The 20339-nt window shown below is 32.6% G+C and overlaps 2 protein-coding genes across 3 annotated transcripts; both read right to left on the bottom strand.

Annotated features, from left to right (window-relative positions):
- Positions 1-678: 678 nt before the first annotated feature.
- On the bottom strand, positions 679-8368 carry LOC145583128 (uncharacterized). 2 transcript variants are annotated; one of them, XM_081640284.1, is made up of 8 exons: positions 8211-8368; positions 2601-3182; positions 2230-2492; positions 1469-1687; positions 1292-1393; positions 1094-1192; positions 946-996; positions 679-818 (listed from the first exon to the last, which is right to left on the bottom strand). In XM_081640284.1, exons 2-4 carry the CDS (start codon positions 3175-3177, stop codon positions 1511-1513), a joined length of 1017 nt encoding a protein of 338 aa, XP_081496410.1. In that variant the 5' UTR covers positions 3178-3182; positions 8211-8368; the 3' UTR covers positions 679-818; positions 946-996; positions 1094-1192; positions 1292-1393; positions 1469-1510. The 2 variants fall into 2 exon arrangements, with proteins under 2 accessions (XP_081496410.1, XP_081496409.1); XM_081640283.1 differs by having other exon boundaries at positions 1094-1393.
- LOC145581128 (uncharacterized) lies at positions 3808-7175 on the bottom strand. The gene is made up of 4 exons (XM_081638191.1): positions 5288-7175; positions 4618-5182; positions 4443-4530; positions 3808-4350 (listed from the first exon to the last, which is right to left on the bottom strand). The coding sequence occupies exons 1-4, from the start codon at positions 7173-7175 to the stop codon at positions 3808-3810; spliced, it is 3084 nt and encodes a 1027-aa protein (XP_081494317.1).
- Positions 8369-20339: the final 11971 nt, after the last annotated feature.

The following is a 20339-nucleotide window of genomic DNA, read 5'->3' as shown; positions in this document are numbered from 1 at the left end:
GCTCCGTCGTTATTGGTTTTAACGACGATGTTCATCGTTACTTGTTAACGACGACTTATTACTTCGTCGTTAAACATTAACGACAAACAAAGTAACTGTCGTTAATATCTAATCTTTCAACAACAAACTTTTAGACAATAACGACCAATTATCTCTGTTGTTGAATGGTTATATAAAATTTGAATTTGAATCTATAACGACCAAATTTTTCGTTGTTAATTACAAATGCAAATAACAAGAGGCATTTCTAATCTGTCGTAATTTGAAAAGGTAACTACATACATTATCAAATCAAATTAATTAGCACAAAAAAAAAATCAAATCAAATTAATGACATTAAAAAAAAAAACATAGCCAATGACAAATTAAATTTATTTATCACAAAAGGTTTGACCTTAAAAATTGATGAAACCAATAATCACATACACTTAGTCGTATGAGTTAAGCCTTTTTCTTAGATATTGAAACACAATAGGTTTACTAATTATAAAATGCTGTCCTTAAGCCTAAAAAACACAAGAAATGTCTTATTATTGACAATAAGTAGCAGCCACTTATTGTTGCTGTTGCATCATAAAATCCTTGAATGCTTTTAATTCAGCTTCAAATGCACCCATTCGTCCCTTGAGCTCATCATTCTCTGCTTGTACCGTGTCCACGCGATTAATTAGATCTTGATTTTGTTTTTTTGCCGTTGTCAACTCAGTTTGAAGTTCCACTCTACTAGGTTGTGGTCCTGTTATTTCTTTAAGTGTTATACCTCCTCCAAAACACACAACCCGATCATGAGACTTTGACTTAAAAACCTTCTATGCAACCTACATGTTTTTCATATACATTAATTTTTGCACATCTTAACATTACATATAACAAATTATGAAATATATATAGGGAGTACATTACATTCTTGTAATGGAATATATGACAAAAATAATATATATATACCTGTGCATGAGAAAGTGATGGTTCATTTTCTATTGTTTTTCGAATTTCATCCTACAACATAAATAATATAATCATCATGTCCAAATTAAAATAAATACAAAAATAAAAAATCAAAGTTCGAACTAAATCAAGCATTCAATGAACATACATATTTTTGTTTCGTCTCTGCAGTTGGAAAGTTGGTGCCTTTCTTACGAGTCGCATGGAACACATCAACTAAACTTGGTTTATTTCCCTTATTTGCTCCCTTCCATAACACAATAATTATTCACTTATAGTCAAATTATTGTAAATCACATACAATACTTTAAGACATGAAAGCAAAATTTTATTATTATCAACATACCAATTCATCCCAAATGACTTGTCTAGTAGGCTTGCTTCCTGTTCGATGCATTAGCTCTTTAGGATAATGAGCTCTATTATCAGAGTTCCTAGTGCTTCTTTTCTGTAGATTATTAACAATATGTATCATTATATCATATAAAAATAATAGCAAAAAAATCTAGTTTTGTGGATTTACCTGAAAATCATCGTCTAAATAAACCTCCTTGATTAGCCACTTCTAATCATTCTCTTCAACTCCGTTTGGTGGCTTACCTTTGTATGCAACTGCTAAGGTAATTTTCTTCTTGGTGACATTATACCTTAATAAATCAGACCTCAAATTTGTCCATAGCTCTCTCATATGGTTAAGAACATGCTCCTTGTAAGCGTCAATGCTTTCATTAGTAAAGACATCCTAACATAAGATAAATTATCAATTAATGTTGGAACATAAGATATAATTAATTCTAGCACTACCAGATATGATCTATCAATTTAATCAATACAAAAAAATTAAAACATTATTAGGAACTGTCCCTTTAAGATCACAACCAGCTCACAAAGACAGTAGTAAGTTTTCAGTTCTTAATCAAATTCGGAATTGTCCTTCAACTAAGGGAAATACTAGTAAAGAGATTTTAGACCACTAATAAGAATTTTGGCAGAATACATGTCTGCTAACCTTTGTCTTTTGGCAGAATACATGTCTGCTAACCTGTAAAAGACTAGTATGAAGTGCAGCGCTATCATATGCATTACAATTTGAGCTAACAGTTTCATGACTTTAGGATTAGGACAATTGACAAAGTAATGAGAGAATACGCAAAAGTTTCATAATACATCTTAAATTCTGCATTTTATGAAATGGGTTTGAAGTAGTATTTTTTATATACTCCACTTCTTTTTATAAATAATAGTATATGAATCAATGGCTTAGCAACTAGACTAAATACTTACCGTAACAGCAGTCCACAGGTGTTCTTTTTCTCTATCTCCAATATCACTCCATTTGCGGACTCTAACTGGGCAGATATTTGAGTCTCGAACTATTATCCCAAGATGCCTTGCAAATACCTTGTGATTTGTTCCCACAGCTCTATTATTATAGAATTCAATCTCTAATTTCTCATTAGGCTTAAGCTTAACTATTTCTTTACATTTGTTTCTTCCCCTCTTTTTTCCAATCATAGCTTTCTTAGTGGTAGAAGATGCACCCCCATCTATTAAAAAAAAATAGTTAGAAGTATCAAATTAATAGATACATTTGCAACAAAAAAATAATAGATACATGATAAATCAAATATATTGTTAATTGCTAAAAATATTACCATTTGCATTTTCTTGAACATCTGTAGATATCTCCCTCTCATTGTCATTGTCATTATGACGATCAATCATATTTTCATTTGCCTCAAAATCATGATCACTTAAATCCTCATTATCATGTGGAATATGCATATCCTCGTCTTCAGGGGAGGAATAGATTTCATTATCATCATTGTCCTCTTGCATTGACTCAGATGATGAATTATAATCTTCCACATCATTTCTTGATAATTGATGTGGGGGAGAAGATAATGGATTGAAGGAAGTTCTATCATTTACATTAGATTTATCCTTATTAGGAATACCTCTAGAATGATTCTTTTGACCTTGAAGAGACTTCAAAACATCATTGTGTGTTCTAATTGCATTGAAAGAGTTAGACAGAACTTGTCTTTTGGCAGAATACATGTCTGCTAACCTTTGTCCACGTCCCCTAGCAAGCAATTGGGGTGGTACATAATTTCTCTTCGATCCTACCAAAGAAGGTTTATGTGCAACTTCATTTGAATGAGCCACTTTTGCACTTGGTCGAATACTTTTCTCATTTAGAAGAACTCCTTTCTCGCTTGGCCGAACCATTTAACCTGCAATAAATTAAGAAAATTTGTACCTCGTTATAAATATTTATATGAGATAAAGGTATGCTATTCAAAAAAAATAATATGAGATAAAGGTATAACAACATATTCCAAACAAATTAAAAATTAAGTGAGAAATACCTGTACAAAATATTCAACTCTTGAATCATTTGTTTACAAAGAGCAGGAATATATGCCTCTAATTCTTAATACTACTGGCACTATATAATATTGATTAGTGTACCAGCCCCATATTTTTACTACACCCTTTTAGATTTTCATTTGCATATTAATAGAGCTCTGAAGTTCATGCATACATATTTTCTGTTTCAAATAATCTATTGTAGCAATAACAATCATCCCATGAAACAAAAGCACAAGGGCAAGTAAAAAAATAATATGTAAAAAGTCATTAACAAGCTCCAATGTAAAAATTTATCAAATAAGATGATTCAAGTCAATTCATGAAAAACAAAATAGAATTAAAAATAAGATTATTTTATTCTTCTCTTCGCCTCTTTAAAGGTCCTTGTTCTCCACTTTTGGTGCTCTTCTCTGTCACAAAAATTGGATCAATGCCATCCCTGCTCTTACAAATTTCATAACTTGCCATTGTTGAAGAGGATGCCGCTTATGTAGGTTTGAATAATTCACCATGTTGATATGCATCACCTTCTTCGTTATCATCATTTTCATCATAGTTGCGCGGTTGAGTCTTTGACACAAGCTTCCAACCTTTAGTTAGATTGTCGATGGCGTAAAAAGCTTGTCTAGCTTGACTAGCTAATATATATGGTTCATTAGTTTTTAATTGCCTATTGCAATTAACACTAACAACTCCATATTCATCGGTTTTGACTCCTCTAACATTATCATATACGTCCCACCAATTACAACGAAATAGTACTACTCGATTTTGCCCAAGATATTGGATCTCTATTATATCAGTCACTATTCCATAATAATCAACGTTCTCCTCTTCATTCCCTGTGTTTCCAATCACAACCACCCCACTATTTTGTGTTCTCAAGGTTTTATCACGACTTTCTACGCGAAACCTATATCCATTAACAATATAACTAGTGAACGATGTAACATAATGTGTTGGCCCTCGTGAAAGTGAAAGCAAATTTTCCATTTCTGTGCTCTTATCAGTCTCATATAATTGGGCAACCTACCATGAAAACAAATAAAACATAAATTTTATAATTTAACAGAATGTCAAATCATATACCTCAAAACCTAATCAAAAGAATATTTTCTTACTTTATTCTTGAACCAAATTTTAAAATTTTCACACCATTCTTCTTCTGTGATTCTATGATCCATTGATTCATGAATTTCAGCATACTCTCTGTAAAGTAATCATACAAATACACTTCTTAATATTGATAAGTTAATATAGAAAAAGAATGAAGTTAGATAGGTCTTAGGTTCTTACTGAAGAAAAGGTTGGACCTCATCACAATTCTTCAAAATATAAATGTGAGCTTCATCAAGCTCACTCTTCTCTAGATCTCTAACAGTAGCAGCTCCTAAAGCTCGACCAGGATGACTAAAAATAGGCAGAGCATCAACATGACCTTGGACATTTTCATAATTTTGATCAAGACGATTAAATCTTGTCTCTACATTATGCATATACCTTGAACAAAGATTCATACACTCCTCTGCTAAATAACCTTCTGCGATAGAAGCCTCTAGATGGGCCCTATTCCGTATATAAGACTTCAGCTTATACATATATTGCTCAATAGGATACATCCATCTAAACTGAACCGGCCCTCCAATCTTTGCTTCATTGGCTAAATGTATAGGTAAATGCATCATCACATCAAAGAAGGAGGGAGAAAAAACCTTCTCTAATTTACAGAGAGTGATAGGAATTTGAGACTCTAGTTGCTCTAATTCATCAACCTTAAGTGTTTTAGCACATAATAATGTAAAATACATGGACAACTCAATTAGTGCTTCACGTACCAGTGGTGTGAGAAGACCACATATTGCTAAAGGAAGCAAATGCTCGAGTATTACATGACAGTCATGACTCTTTAATCCCGAAATTTTTTATTCCCTTGAATTCACACAATAAGAAATATTTGATGAAAAACCATCAGGAACTTTTAGCTCTTTCAAAAAATTGCAAAAATGTTTTTTTGCAGATGGGGAAAAAGTATATGGAGCAGGAGGAATTTTCAATTTGTCCCCTTCTTTTATTGGGTGCAACGTAGACCTCAACCCCATATCTTCCAAGTCAAGACGTGATTTCAAATTGTCTTTGGTCTTCCCTTTGATATTCATAATTGTCCCAAGAATACTATCACATATGTTCTTCTCGATATGCATCACATCTAAATTGTGTCGTAATAGATGTGTCCTCCAATATGGAAGCTTAAAGAAAATACTTTTTTTATTCCAATTGTCCCCCCTAAGGTCATGAGATATTTTTGTCTTCACGCTTGGATCATTAGACAAAATAATTTTCTCCAAGTCCTCAAGTTGATAAAGAATATCATCAATTGAATATGGTTTTGGAGGTAGACTATGATCAACTTTTCCATCGAATGAATCTTTATCCTTTCGCCATTTATGATTCCTTGGCAAATAGCATCGATGGCCCATATAACATGCTTTACCCCCGTAAGATAGCCTCTCTGACCGAGTACCTTTTAAACAACAAGGACAAGCCAAATACCCTTTAGTACTCCATCCTGAAAGCATTGCATGTGCTGGAAAATCATTAATAGTCCACATCAAACATGCACGGAGCTGGAAATGATGTTGTGATGCTGCATCATAAGTCTGAACACCAATTTCCCATAGCTCCTTCAGCTCCTCAATAAGAGGCTGCAAATACACGTCAATTGCATCACCGGGACCTTTTGGACCTGGAATTAGCATTGAAAGAATCATATTATGCTGCTTCATACAAAGCTCAAGCGGCAAATTATGAGGAATTAGGATCACTGGCCATATACTATATGGTTTTTTCGCATTTGTAAAGGGTTGAAAACCATCACTAGCAAGCCCAAGTCTAACATTACGAGGGTCAGATGCAAAAGTAGGGTACTCTTTGTCAAATGATTCCCAACCAGATCCGTCAACAGGGTGTCTCATTGTACCATCAGTTTTCTTCTTACCATGATGCCACCTCATAAGCGATGCGGTCTTTGAGCACATAAATAATCGTTGTAGCCTTGGTTTTAGTGGGAAGTATCTTAGTGTCTTTTGAGGTATTCTTTTACCATTTGCTTTACACTTATCTTCCCCACTATGCTTATTGCTTTTCCATCTTGATGCACCGCATATATTGCACACATCTAGCATCTCATTTTCCTTCCAATATAAAATGCAATCATTAACACATGCATCAATCTTCTGATATGATAGGCCAAGGTCTTTCATTACCTTCTTAGACTCATAATAAGAATCACGCAAATTTGATCCCTTGGGAAGAAGTTCATTTTTCAAGAATTCTAGAAGCATAGTAAATGACTCATTACTCCAACGACCAAGAGTTTTTATATGAAGAAGTTTTAAGAGGGCAGACATTCTAGAAGTCTTGCAACCTTCATATACTGGATCTTGGGAATCTTTCATTAATTTATAAAATCTTTTAGTATCAGCATTTGGCTCCTCAACGTCATTGACATCGACATTGTTGTACTCGGGAAATAAATCCCTTAAAATATCATGCACTTCATCAGGGTTTTCATTTTCTACTACATCATTCCCAGTTGACACGAGCTTTGGCTCATTTAAGCCCTCACCATGATGGTACCAAAAGGTGTACCTTTTTACTATTCCATAAACTAGTAGGTGTTCTCTAACTTTCTCACGATCACCGGATTCTCCATTAATACATTTATAACAAGGACAACGAATTGTATGGGTTTTCACATTTTGAAAAGCATAGTCTAAGAAATTGTCAACTCCCTCCTCATATGATGGGTCATTAACATAATCCTCGATTGCCATCCAATCCTTACTAGGAGCCATTTTCACGAAGTAAAATAAAATTATAGAATAAAAACCAAAAAAATCTGCAAAGGAAACCGCAAACAATCCAAAAGGCATGAATTTAGTATACATTATCAAATCCTTGTCTTACATTTTCAGATTATGGGTTTCAGTTGTTGTTATCCTTTTACGCAATCAAAATATCATAGTGTAATTGAAACAACATATATATCCAATTTTTCAAGAAATCAAGAAAGAAATATTATTATTACTTTAATGGAAGTGCATTGAGCAGCCTTTAAATAATCAAATCTAAAGTAAGTGCCCATCCATTATCTTGTTTAATAAAAGGTTAAGGTTCACTTTTCCCTTTAATTATTCCTAATTTATATATTATTGTAGTCTCCCAATATACTCTAGCACACATGATGTAATTAACATCATCTTACATACACACCAAAAATAGCTTGACAAAACTAATATCAGACCAATAACCCACGAAAATATAATGATGAAAACAAAATTTATATGCTATTTATATCATTAGAACAACTATGGATGTCATAATTTCAGATCAGATGTGTATGTCGAGATTGCTATATATATATAACATCATAAATTTTCTCAAATTAATTCACATAAACCACCGATTATCTATAGCAACATATATATGCTAATTTACAGAGCTAATATTCCAGCCAACAAACTATATAATTAAAAGTATTGAAAAAAATTTACATCCTGTATGCGTAGATAACAAATTATAAGAGACAAATTAAAGGAAATAATTTAGAGATACATGCAAATAGTTAAATAAATTAGAAAAAAGAATCAGATTGTTAACTCAAGGTATCAATAAAACATCAAACTTGAGTAATTTGACTAAAAATCAAATGAAACTACAATAGAAAAGGGGGAAAATTGATGAACCAGATTGATATATCAGGCCTAAAATTAAAATCAAACAAAGGAAAAACTTCAGATTTTAACAAATTAACAAGTCCTTTAATATATTAAATTGAAACTAAAACTTAAACTGCAATTTTGTAATTCAAAAGAGATATAATAACATACCGAATGTTGAATATATCCTTCGTTGGTTTCTAAGTTTGAGAAAGAATAGACCTTGATCAACAAGATTTAGGAATATAGCTTCCGATTATCGTCGAATTGGGAATTTTAGAGTGAATAGGTTTTGATTGGGAAAACAAGGGTTTCTTTTTAGAGTTCAATGCAGCGGGAGGTAAGAGTGAAAAATAGAAATTTAGCGGTTCTAAATTTTAATCGCGCCGCGTCATATATTATTAACGACGATTTGGTTTTTTTTTTATTAATTTTTTGTATTTCTAGATTATTAACGACAGACATTTAACATTATTTTGTCATTGTGCAGACAATAGTCTAAAACTCACGAGAAACAATTTTAGTCCTCGTTATAAGTATGCTTTTAACAATGAAATTTTTATGTCGTCGTTATTGAGTCATTGTTAATTACTTAAATTCTAGTAGTGAATTCTTTGTTCATTTTATCAAATGAGCAAACAATTCTTTGATGATTTATCAAATGAGCTAATTAAAAATTTATAACATTGAAAATGATTTGAAACATATGATAAAACCTATTAGCTCAATTGGTAGAGCACTATGCAAATGCATATGGGATGTAGGTTCAATTCCTACATAGGTTATCTCTATAAACAAAATTAATTAAAAAAATAAAAATAAAATTCGTACTAAATTATATGAGCAAAAAAATGGTTTGAAATGATTTATAATTGTATAAACTTTGTTACAATTAAACTCTCATACAAACTTGTGTCTCCATACTACATAAATGAACCTACGTGGGATTCAAACCCACATCTTTTGTGCCTTTGCACAATGTTCTACCCTTGAGCTAGTAGGCTAATGTATTTAAAACATTCAAACACACTCACAAATGAGCATTAATTTTTGACAAAATAAGCAAGAATCATTTGCTCATTTGACAAATGAGGATTAAATAGTTTGCTCATTTGACAAAGGAGCATTGAATTTTTTTTTCTCATTTGACAAAAAAGCAAAAATTAATTGTTCATTTGACTAGACAAATAAGCAAAAAAAATAATTGCAACTGAGTAATCATTTTTTCTGCTCATGAAAAATAGTTAGTTGCTCATTTGTCAAATGAGCAAATATTTAGTTGCTAATTTAACAAATGAGCAAAAACTTAGTTCCTCATTTGTCAAATGAGCAAATAGTTAGTTGCTCATTTGTCAAATGAGCAAACATTTCTTTAATCATTCATTAAATCAGCAAGCATTACTTTGCTCATTTGTGAAATAAGCAAACATTCATTTATCAAATGAACAAATAATTAGTTTCTCATTTGTAAAATAAGCAAACATTTCTTTGATCATTTGGGAAATGAGCAATCAATTTTTTGCTCATTTAGCAAATAAGCAAATAGTTAGTTGCTAATGTGTTTATTTTTTTCCTTTGCTTGAACAAAAATCCACATCTGATTATTGCTTTATCATTATCATATAATCAAGTGACTGGAGCTATAACACCCAAAAAGAAAGGGAAGAGGCAAGGACTATCCCAGAATTTGCATATGTCGAACTAATAACATTATGAAATATAAACAAATCATATCATGACAAGAATAGAACATATGTCAGGGAGAGTGTAGACACCCAAATGTGTCTCCCCAAAACCAAACCCAGTGATGAATACCTTTTGCATCGAATCATAATCGAACGAGGTGAAAGTGTGAAAGGTCAAGTGTTGCAGTTGGTTTTTATTAAATTCTTTCTTTCTGTTTTCGAAAAACAACTCTATTTTATGAAAACAGCCAATCCAGTTTAGTTTGGTCCATGAAAAGGGTCCAATAATAGTGTAGTTGGATGGGGCTTGCAAAGAGCTTTTCAACAATATATTATAAGCCCAATTCCGATGAATAATGAGGAAGTTATGGCCAAAATACTAAACTGGGCCTGGTTTGGTCTTTACATGCGGCCCAATGATCTAGGGGAGGGCCCAATATTAATTCCTAAAGTTATTAGAGTTAATTATAGTCTTCTAGAATTCTCTAGAGGGTTCTCTTTAATCCTAATAGAATTAGAATTAATAATTATATTTTGATAAAGTTTTATTTGGAATAAAATATTATTTTATGAAAGACACGATTTCAGTTTCATACGGACTTTACAAATCGATTTTGATTCATATGTGGACTCCTTGTTGAAACCGCGTAGGAATCCAGGCTGTCGCCACGCGACAGGCCCTGTCGCCCGGCGACAAGGTCGGTTTTGCAGCGACAGAGTGGAATTTTATTGCTTATAAAATTCTACTTATTTCCGGATTGTTTTCTTATAAATAGGGTCCTGCACCTCCGTTTTTATTCATCTACAATCATTCAATTATCTACAATCATTCAATCATCTACAACAATCATCTTTCTCTCTCTAAAAAGCTAGAAGCTTTTTCTCTCTATTCTTTTTCTAAACCTTCCCTCTTACACAATTCCTCATACACGAGATCTAGACACACCTAACCAAGTTCGAATTTGCCTTCGCCCTAGACGTGAAAGGTTATAATTTCTGAGGGTTTGGTCCCTAATCTCTATTTCAGTTATTTAATTTAATTGCTTGATTTTATATTTTCCTTGAAGTTACTAACGCGTGTATTTTGTTATTAGAAAGAGATACGAGGCATCCAAGTAAGTACTTTAATTGTTTAATTGATATTATGATATAGAAATCATGTTAAGATTGTTATTTTGGTTCCTAGTATCATGTTAGGATGATTTCCTTAGTATGATATTTAGGGTGATTTGCTTATATCAATTATGATTCCTGCGATGCTTCCTATTCTTTTTTCTAATATCATGTTAGTACCATGCTGGGTCTAAAGCTTTGATCTTTATTGCTTAGTGACTAGGGTTTGTTATTAATCTTGTTAGTATCATGCCTAGGATCTTGCTATTATTATGCTTTAACACTAACATGAACATGATTATGATTATAATTGTTATTATTATAATTATGATGATTGTTATTATGTTGCTTAATGATTATTATTGTTATTGCTTGATCACGCCTTTTATGCATGTTTAAAGGGAATTTGTACTTGTAATCACGCTTAATAAGATAATTAATAATCTTGTTTAGGGCTAATATGATTATAATTCAAGTGATCACCAATAATAGTTTTGCTTGTGCATTAAATTCAACCAACATAGATAAACAAGTTAGGGTTAATCTATTGATTGCATGTTAGTCAGAAAGCGCAAATGAATATGAGAAGAATAAAGTAGAGGCCTATTTAGGGCAGGTTCAATCTCTTTTAGGTTGGATTTGTACCTTCATCCCCGAACCCTATTTGGTTCAAGACCTTTTGGAGTTGACGATCTCCTTGATCGTTAAGGGGTGTAATCTTCACCTTGTGAACGGTTTACAAGTTCCTAAAACTTGTTGGCGACTGTTTTGCTCTAGCTTCCTTCCCTTTGGACGCCACCATGCTTAAGTGTATGATCACAGTGGGGTTCAAGCTTGGGGTTAATGGCTTGAAATATTCCCTACAGAGAGTAATATAAAATTTTCATTTAAACTGGATAAGGCTGTTACATTCTTAATTCTTTAGTATCATGCTGTAAAATTGCAATACACAACATAATGTTATTAATGAATACCATTTACCATTAATCAATACGATATTAACATTTGACCATGATTTATGAAAGTAAAAGATCCACTCAAAATACAAGCTACCAGCATTTAAAATGTCAGAGGATCTCATTTATGAAATGTGCAAAATATGTTTTGGCTAATGAGGAACCACTTTATGAGGAACCACCTTCTGAGCAACCATTAGATCAGCTTGAATCTGAATATTAATTGCTAACCATGTGTCTTAGATCTACTTGACCTTAACGGTTGGCCAAAATGATTTTGGTCTCAACTAGGCCATGATCCTGTGACATTTTAAATGCTTGTAGCTTGTATTCTGAGTGGATCTTTTACTTTCATAAATCATGGTCAAATGTTAATATCTTATTGATTAATGGTAAATGGTATTCATTAATAACGTTATGTTGTGTATTGCAATTTTACAGCATGATACTAAAGAATTAAGAATGTAACAGCCTTATCCAGTTTAAATGAAAATTTTATATTACTCTCTGTAGGGAATATTTCAAGCCATTAACCCCAAGCTTGAACCCCACTGTGATCATACACTTAAGCATGGTGGCGTCCAAAGGGAAGGAAGCTAGAGCAAAACAGTCGCCAACAAGTTTTAGGAACTTGTAAACCGTTCACAAGGTGAAGATTACACCCCTTAACGATCCAGGAGATCGTCAACTCCAAAAGGTCTTGAACCAAATAGGTTCGGGGATGAAGGTACAAATCCAACCTAAAAGAGATTGAACCTGCCCTGAATAGGCCTCTACTTTATTCTTCTCGTATTCATGTGCGCTTTCTGACTAGCATGCAATCATTAGGTTAACCCTAAACCTGTTTATCTATGTTGGTTGAATTTAATGCACAAGCAAAACTATTATTGGCGATCACTTGAATTATAATCATAATAACCCTAAACAAGATTATTAATTATTTTATTAAGCGTGATTACAAGTACAAATTCCCTTTAAACCAGCAAGAGAGGGCGTGATCAAGCAATAACAAATAAATAAGCATCAAGCAACATAATAATCATGAATCATAATAATTATAATCATGATAACAATCATAATAATCATAATTATCATAATCATGTTAAAGCATAATATTAATAGCAAGATCCTAGGCATGATACTAACAAGATTAATAACAAACCCTAGCATGTCACTAAGCATCAAAGATCAAAGCTTTAGCTCTAACATGATACTAACATGATATTAGAAAAGAGTAAAAGGCACCCTAAACATGATACTAGAAAGCAATAATAACATCCTAACATGATACTAGAAATTAAACAAATTTAAACATGCTTTCTACAAGAATAGAGCAATAAGATTACATACTTTGATGCCTCGTACCTCTTTCTAATAAAAAAATACACGCGTTATTAACTTCAAGGAAAATATAAATCAAAACAATCAAATTAAATAATTGAAATAGAGATTTGGGACCAAACCCTCAGAAATTATAACCTTTCACGTCTAGGGCGAAGACAACTTCGAACTTGGTTAGGTGTTTCTAGATCTCGTGAATGCGGAATTTTGTAAGAGGGAAGGTTTAGAAAAAGAATAGAGAAAGCTTCTAGCTTTAGAGAGAGAAAGAAAGATGATTGTAGAGAGTTGATGATTAAAATTGATGATTGTAGATTAATAAAAACGGAGGTTTAGGACCCTATTTATAAGAAAACAGTCCTGAAATAGTTAGAATTTGATAAGGAATAAAACTCCACTCTGTCGCTGCAAAACCGACCTTGTCGCTTGGCTTGTCGCGTGGCGACAGGCCTGTCGTTTGACAGGGTCTGTCGCGTGGCGATAAGCCTGTCGTTTGGCGACAGCCTGGATTCCTACGCGCTTTCAAACATGGAGTCCACTTATCAATCAAAATCGATTTGTAAAGTCCGTATCGAAATCGTATTTTTCATAAAATAATATTTTATTCCAAATAAAACTTATCAAAATCTAATTATTAATTCTAAATTCTATTAGAATTAAAGAGAACCCTCTAAAGAATTCTAGAAGAATATAATCAATTCTAATAAATTTAGGAATAATAATTAACATTGGGCCCTCCCCTAGATCATTGGGCCACATGTAAAGATCAAATCGGGCCCAGTTTAGTATTTCAGCCATAACTTCCTCATTATTCATCGGAATTGGGCTTATAATATATCGTTGGAAAGCTCTTTGCAAGCTCCATCCAACTACACTATTATTGGACCCTTGTCGTGGACAAACTAAACTGGATTGGCTGTTTTCATAAAATAGAGTTGTTTTTCGAAAACAGAAAGAAAGAATTTTTAATAAAAACCAACCGCAACACTTGACCTTTCACACTTGCACCTCGTTCGATTATCATTCGACATGAAAGGTATTCATCACTGGGTATGGTTTTGGGGAGACACATTTGGGTATCTACACATGGACTCAACAAGGAGTTTGGATGCAAGAGGACAAAAGCAACTTATATCAACTTTTAAAGCAGAGAAAGTTCTAGAATCAGATGATACATGTCCAAATTCTAATGGTAACACACAAGAAAAAGTCATAGAATCATAAAACATTTGCAAATTCTAATGACAACACACCAGAGAAAGTCTTAGAAACAAATAGATACATTTCCAAACATGAAAATACACTCATCAGTAAACAAAATACGAGGGTACTCGTCTACTTTATTTGCTGTCTATAAATCTGTTTGGCATTATTAGAATCATAAACCTGTTATTCATCACTGTCAAACAGACAACAGGATTACTTGAAACAAAACAAGCAGATAAATTAGCAACCTGTAGTAATTTACTACTGCCAGACTTGCCTAAATATGATTTGCCTACTTAGGTTCATATAGCATCACTAGTGCAATTACTACCACACCACCTATATAGCCTTCTTGATGTAGTCAATCTAATTCTTTCCACTTGCTAATGCTTCTTTTATTACTACCATAAACTATGTTGCTTGGACTCGAGTACTAATGTCAGACATGTGTTTGTATTTTAGTGTCCGACTTGAGTACTAATGAACCCTATCTTCTTATATGCAAATAGGCAAAAACATTTCATTGCTCATTTATTAAATGAACAAAGAATTAGTTGCTCATTTGAGAAATGAGCAAACATTTCTTTGTTCATTTATGAAATGAACAAGTAAATTTGTCTTGCTCACTGCAATTAGTGCACAACATTTCTACTTAAACGTACTACACTGTAGTTCATCAATTATCTTCTTTTGTTGTATATCAAAATCATAGAGCTTGATGTGATAATTTACACACTATAATTAATGAAGTTCTTCTTGCACTTTCTATGTTTCGAGCTCATCAGACAAACACATCATAACGAAAAGGAAAAATTAAAATTAAAATCGAAACCCTAGTCGCACAAATTGTAAAACAGAAACCTAAATCGAGCAATTAAAATTGCAAAATTGCAAACATATAATTGAAAAATCCCTAGAATAACAATCAAAATCACAAATACACAAACAAATGATCAGAAAAACCCTAAAATTTGCAATCAAAATCATAAAAAACTTGTTACAAAATCGAAAGTAAATTAAAGAAATATGATGATAACAAATATCAAATCAGAAAAACTAACCGCCAATAAACTTTCTTGAGCTATGAGCAAAGATTAGAAGTTGGATAAAGTGAGGATCTGCAAAAATCAGGAAAATCGCAAGACAGAGCGCACAAGAGGAGAGAGAAAATGTATTGAAGAGAGAGAAAATGAAAATGAAAAATGAGAAGATTGAGGGTAGTCATTCAAGCTGTGAAATTACATATTTAACCTTAATGAGAGAGTTGATAAGAGCCGTCAAATGACCTCAATTTAAAGGTCTAGATTTGTTCTTACATAAGTTGGGGTTCTCACATAAGGGATGTGGTCTCATATATATATATATATATATATATATATATATATATATATATATATATATGCGATGCCCGGTTTGTTTATTGAATTTTAAGATTAAACTTTTTATCTTATAAAAAATATATAAGTTATTTGATTTTTCTATTCATGGATTAATAAATCTCTTAGACAATTATACTTGTAAAATAAATAATATAGTACTACCTCTTATAAAGATATGAGTAGTTTTAGGAAAAAGTTTGGACTACTTGGCAGTTCTTGAAAGTTATGTAAGTAGCATGATCAGAGTACGTTATTAGATGAAGTTAGTTTGGAATTGTCCCTATTTCATATTAATGGATGAAATTTCTAAGATAAGTTATGATTTTGTTGTCTTTAATTTTAGCTAAGATGGGAGATTGATATGAATTCAGAATACTTGTGTATGATTTCCTCCAAAGTCTTCAAACTTTGGCGCGGATCTTGATTTAATTTTATAACATTCGTAATTTAAAGTTTGAAATATTTGTTAAGTCCCTTGTTAAAATATACTACCTCCATTTTTTTTAGTTGACACCGTTTGACTTTTACACTATTCATACACTATACTTTTGCTTTTGTGATTTATAGATACGACAAAATATAGTCATGTGTGATATTTTTTGAATCGTCTCGATGTATATTATATTAATATCCACTTTTTATAATTTACAATGTTGATACTTAGAGATATTAAGGGTTAAAAACATGCGTTGACAAGCGTGATAATAGAAAGGTGTCAATTAAAAAAAAACGGAGGTAGTATTAAAAAGGAAAAAGACACTTTAATAATCCCAACTATGGGTGATTTACTTTTAGTAATCCTAACTAAGTTTTGTTATCCAATAATCCCAACTATGCTGTGTGTTTGCCTCCAATGGTCCCAACCGGTCAACACAAAGTCAATGACCTATTATAACAGGTTACCATGACACATGTCAACACATTATTGGTCCAAAATTTTTAATAAAATTTTAAAAAATAAAACCATAAGAAAATAAATTAAAAAAAAAATTGACATGTGTCTTGTTCTGATTGGTCTAACTTTTTTAAAAAAAATTAAAAATCAGAAAATAAAATAATTAAAACTTAAGTAAGAATTAATTAGGAATTAGGAAAAAAATATGTTAATTAATTAAGAATTAAACCCAACCACCCCTCTGTTCCACCACCACAACCCAACTCGTCACCCCACGTCGTCGGCGCCAGCGTCCGACTTTCCATCCTTGGTCGGCGCCCAGACAAGTCCTATCGCCGGCGAGCCCCATCCTGTTCCTCGTCGTCCTCCTTCATCCTTTAAACCACCACGAACACAACCATGCAACCCAGCCGATAAACCAACCACCCTCATTTCTCCCTTAAATCACCACTCCCTTTCCCCACCTCGAAACGACCCCCCTCGCCATTTCAGGGTTTGGGAAAAGGAGTTGAGGGTTGTTTCAGGTGGGGGAAGGAAGGAGGAGGGCTTTCGGGTGGGTCTAGATTCGAGAAAGAAAGTGGTTGGACAGGTCGCGGCGGAGGTCGGGGATGGGTCAAATAGGCGGAGAAAGACCAGTCGGTCGATTTCGGTAGCTAAGGTGGGTGGCCGGCTGGTTCTCTACGAGTTTAGGGGATGTGTTAGGGTTTTGTGGGGGGGGGGGGGGGAACGGTGGTTGAGAATTTTGATTTTTTTTGTTTTTCTTATTTATTTTTTTAGATTATTAAAAGTAATCGCCCATAGTTGGGATTATTAAAGTGTATTTTTTCTATTATAAATGATTTTTTTGAAGCAACAAATTTATGATTTTTTATTTTGATTAAAGATATATGTACGTAGCTATTTAATTTGTAATGTGGCGGATCCATGAATTTAATATAATGATGGAGGTATGAAATTAAGTTTGTTAAAAAAATAACTATAAAATACAAAACTTGACCAAAATTGTTCTCAAATTGCAAGTATCACATGCATCCTGTATAAATTGAACCAAATAAATTGAATAAAACCAATATTAAAATTTTTGTAGTTCGTCAAATTTATATAGTATACTTAATCACACTCACTTAAGCCACTTTAATACACTGTCATAATTTGATATTATATGTACACGAATATATGAATTAAGACATACTTAGGATGAGAGTATTGAATATAAAGTTTTTGTGTTAAAGTAGAGAAAATTAAAAGTTTACAGATAGAGTACTTAACTTAGGAATAATGATTTGAAAGCTCTTAATTTTATAATTAATTGATACTTTTAATTGATAGTAGTGCTTTATGTTTAAGTATTTACGTACTATGAATAATAACAAAGTTTTTTTTTTTTTTTTTTTTTTTAATTGAACATAAACTCTAAACCAACAGTTTTTATCCTAAAAATCTATCTAAATTTTGTAGGAAATAAAATTCTAAAATAACTTTTTTATCCTTCAAAATCTATGTAACTTTTTTTAATCCTATTATACAAAAAAAAATTATTCAAATAAATCCTACATGTCATACTATTAATTAATTATTGCCTACATGGCGTGACACTTGGCAAAAATTTAGAACGCCAAGTGTCGTTAAGAACTAATCTAGGCCCTTAGATCATGTTAATCAAACGGTCCACAGGCTTCCTGTGTCATTAATGACATTTTCGTAATATTTCTTATTTACAAAGTGATTTCCATTTTCATTTCTAAAAAGTAAATGAAAAGTTAGTAAAGTAAATAAAATCACTCAAAAAGTAAATGAAATTGGCTTAAAAGTTCAAAAAATTGGAAAAAAGTTTGTAAAATCGCGAAATTACAAAAATGCCATTAATGAGTGTGAGTGAAACGTGAGTCGTCAGATGGAGCGCGATTAAAGGCTGAGATTGGTTTCTAGTTCTCATTATTCAAGTTTAGTGCGATTTTGGACTTGTTTCTTGTAGTCCTACTTTTTATTATTAATAGGCATGTAAGAAAGATAAGTACTAAAATATTACTCTTTCCGTCCCTAATTATTTGCCCCATACTCATATTTCCCTTTTTTAAGTTTTAGCTGAATGAAATTGATGATAGAAAAAAGCTGTGATACCTAAAGTAATTGTGCGAGAATAAAGTTGTGGTCCACATGGCTATATATGATATTTAAATTAATTCAGCAATGTTCAAGGGATACCCTTATAAGAAAAATACGGAGTAATATAATAGTGGAATTGGTGGGGGAGAGAAACAATAAAATAATAGTAGGTCCTTAGTTCCTTACCATATAAGAAAGTGTTGCAATTACTATTTTCTTTGTTCCTTAATAATTGACACAGTCAAAATGTATTAGTTTGACCTTAGACATATAATTTTCAAAAAGTTTCTCTCTCCCAGTCCATTTTCTCTCTCTAAGTTGAGAGCGTCTCTCTCTAAGTTGAGGGTTTCTCACTTCACGTGAGTTTTCAATCTGAAACCCTAACCCTATCTTTTCTTGGTCTCCACAAAAGAAACACCTTGCTTCTTGGCTTTTCCTCATTTTTTGTTACATGCAATTTCTTTTCTGACACTTTATCCAAAAATCTTTCCAAAACCTTTTATCTTCTCTAAGCTTTTCTTGCTCCCCCAATTGAATGAAGGCAGTATTTTGCTGTCTTAAGCCCATCAAAGGAGATTTTAAGTACATTTGGTGAAGTTATCTCCAGTGCAATCAATGCTATGACACTTGTTCCCCATGCACTTGAGCTTGACTTTTAAACTGTTAGTTTCAATAGTATAAGAAGAGGTTTAATTGCACTTCTACTATTCATCTCAATTCTTCTGCTTATTCTCTTTTCCTTTCCCTTTCGTCCTTTTCTATTCTCTGTGCTTCTACCATGGAGAACAATCACAACCCTCCACCAAATGCAAACACAAACCAGCCCCATAGAATGGGAGTTCTAATTACACCCCCTCCCTATTAGGGGTGAGCACGGATCGGATATCCGATCCGAAACCTAATTTCAGATCGGATATCTCGGATATCCAATATCCGACCTTTTTAATAATATTATATTATATTATTCAAAAAAATAATTCAAAAAAATTAAATTAATTCTTCAACAATTCTCTATTGCAACTATTCAAAAAAAAAAAAAAAAAATTCATTGCAACTAGATAAAAATACAACAACCAGAACAAGAAGTAGATTAAATATACTAGAAATTTTAAAATACAACAAATATTTTTCACAAATTACAAAACAATTTTTTTTTTTTTTTTTAAACAGAAATCTAAATACAAAACAAAGAAATAATAGTTGTCATTGATATGAAGTTGAGAAGAGGGTCGTCATCAGTTTTGCGGGTTGGAAGCTTAAGGAATCAAACGCCCTTGCGGTCGCAGTGTTACTGCGGTTGTTGATGACGATGGTCGATGGTTAGAGGATCGAAGGAGAGAAGGCAAGCTAGTGGTGCGGTGGGTTGCAGAGATCGAAGGAGGAGAAAAGGATGAAAGAGGAGATCAAAGGAGGAGAAAACTAGAAGATGATGAAAGAGAAGGGAGAGGAGAAAGAGGATGAAAGAGAAGCTGGTGATTTGAGAGGAGAGAAGGAGGGAAGCGTGGGAATGGGATTCAAGGGTTTAGATTTAGGGTTTTGTTGGTTTGGGTATTTGCGCTTCTTGAGGTATTTATGGTTTGCTGATTTGGGTGTTTTTTCGGATATCAGATTCGATATCCGAT

This window comes from Chenopodium album, chromosome 15 (genome assembly GCF_948465745.1).
Source record: "Chenopodium album chromosome 15, dcCheAlbu1.1, whole genome shotgun sequence".
Taxonomy (NCBI): domain Eukaryota; kingdom Viridiplantae; phylum Streptophyta; class Magnoliopsida; order Caryophyllales; family Amaranthaceae; genus Chenopodium; species Chenopodium album.
This window is presented reverse-complemented; position numbering and strand designations above follow the sequence as displayed.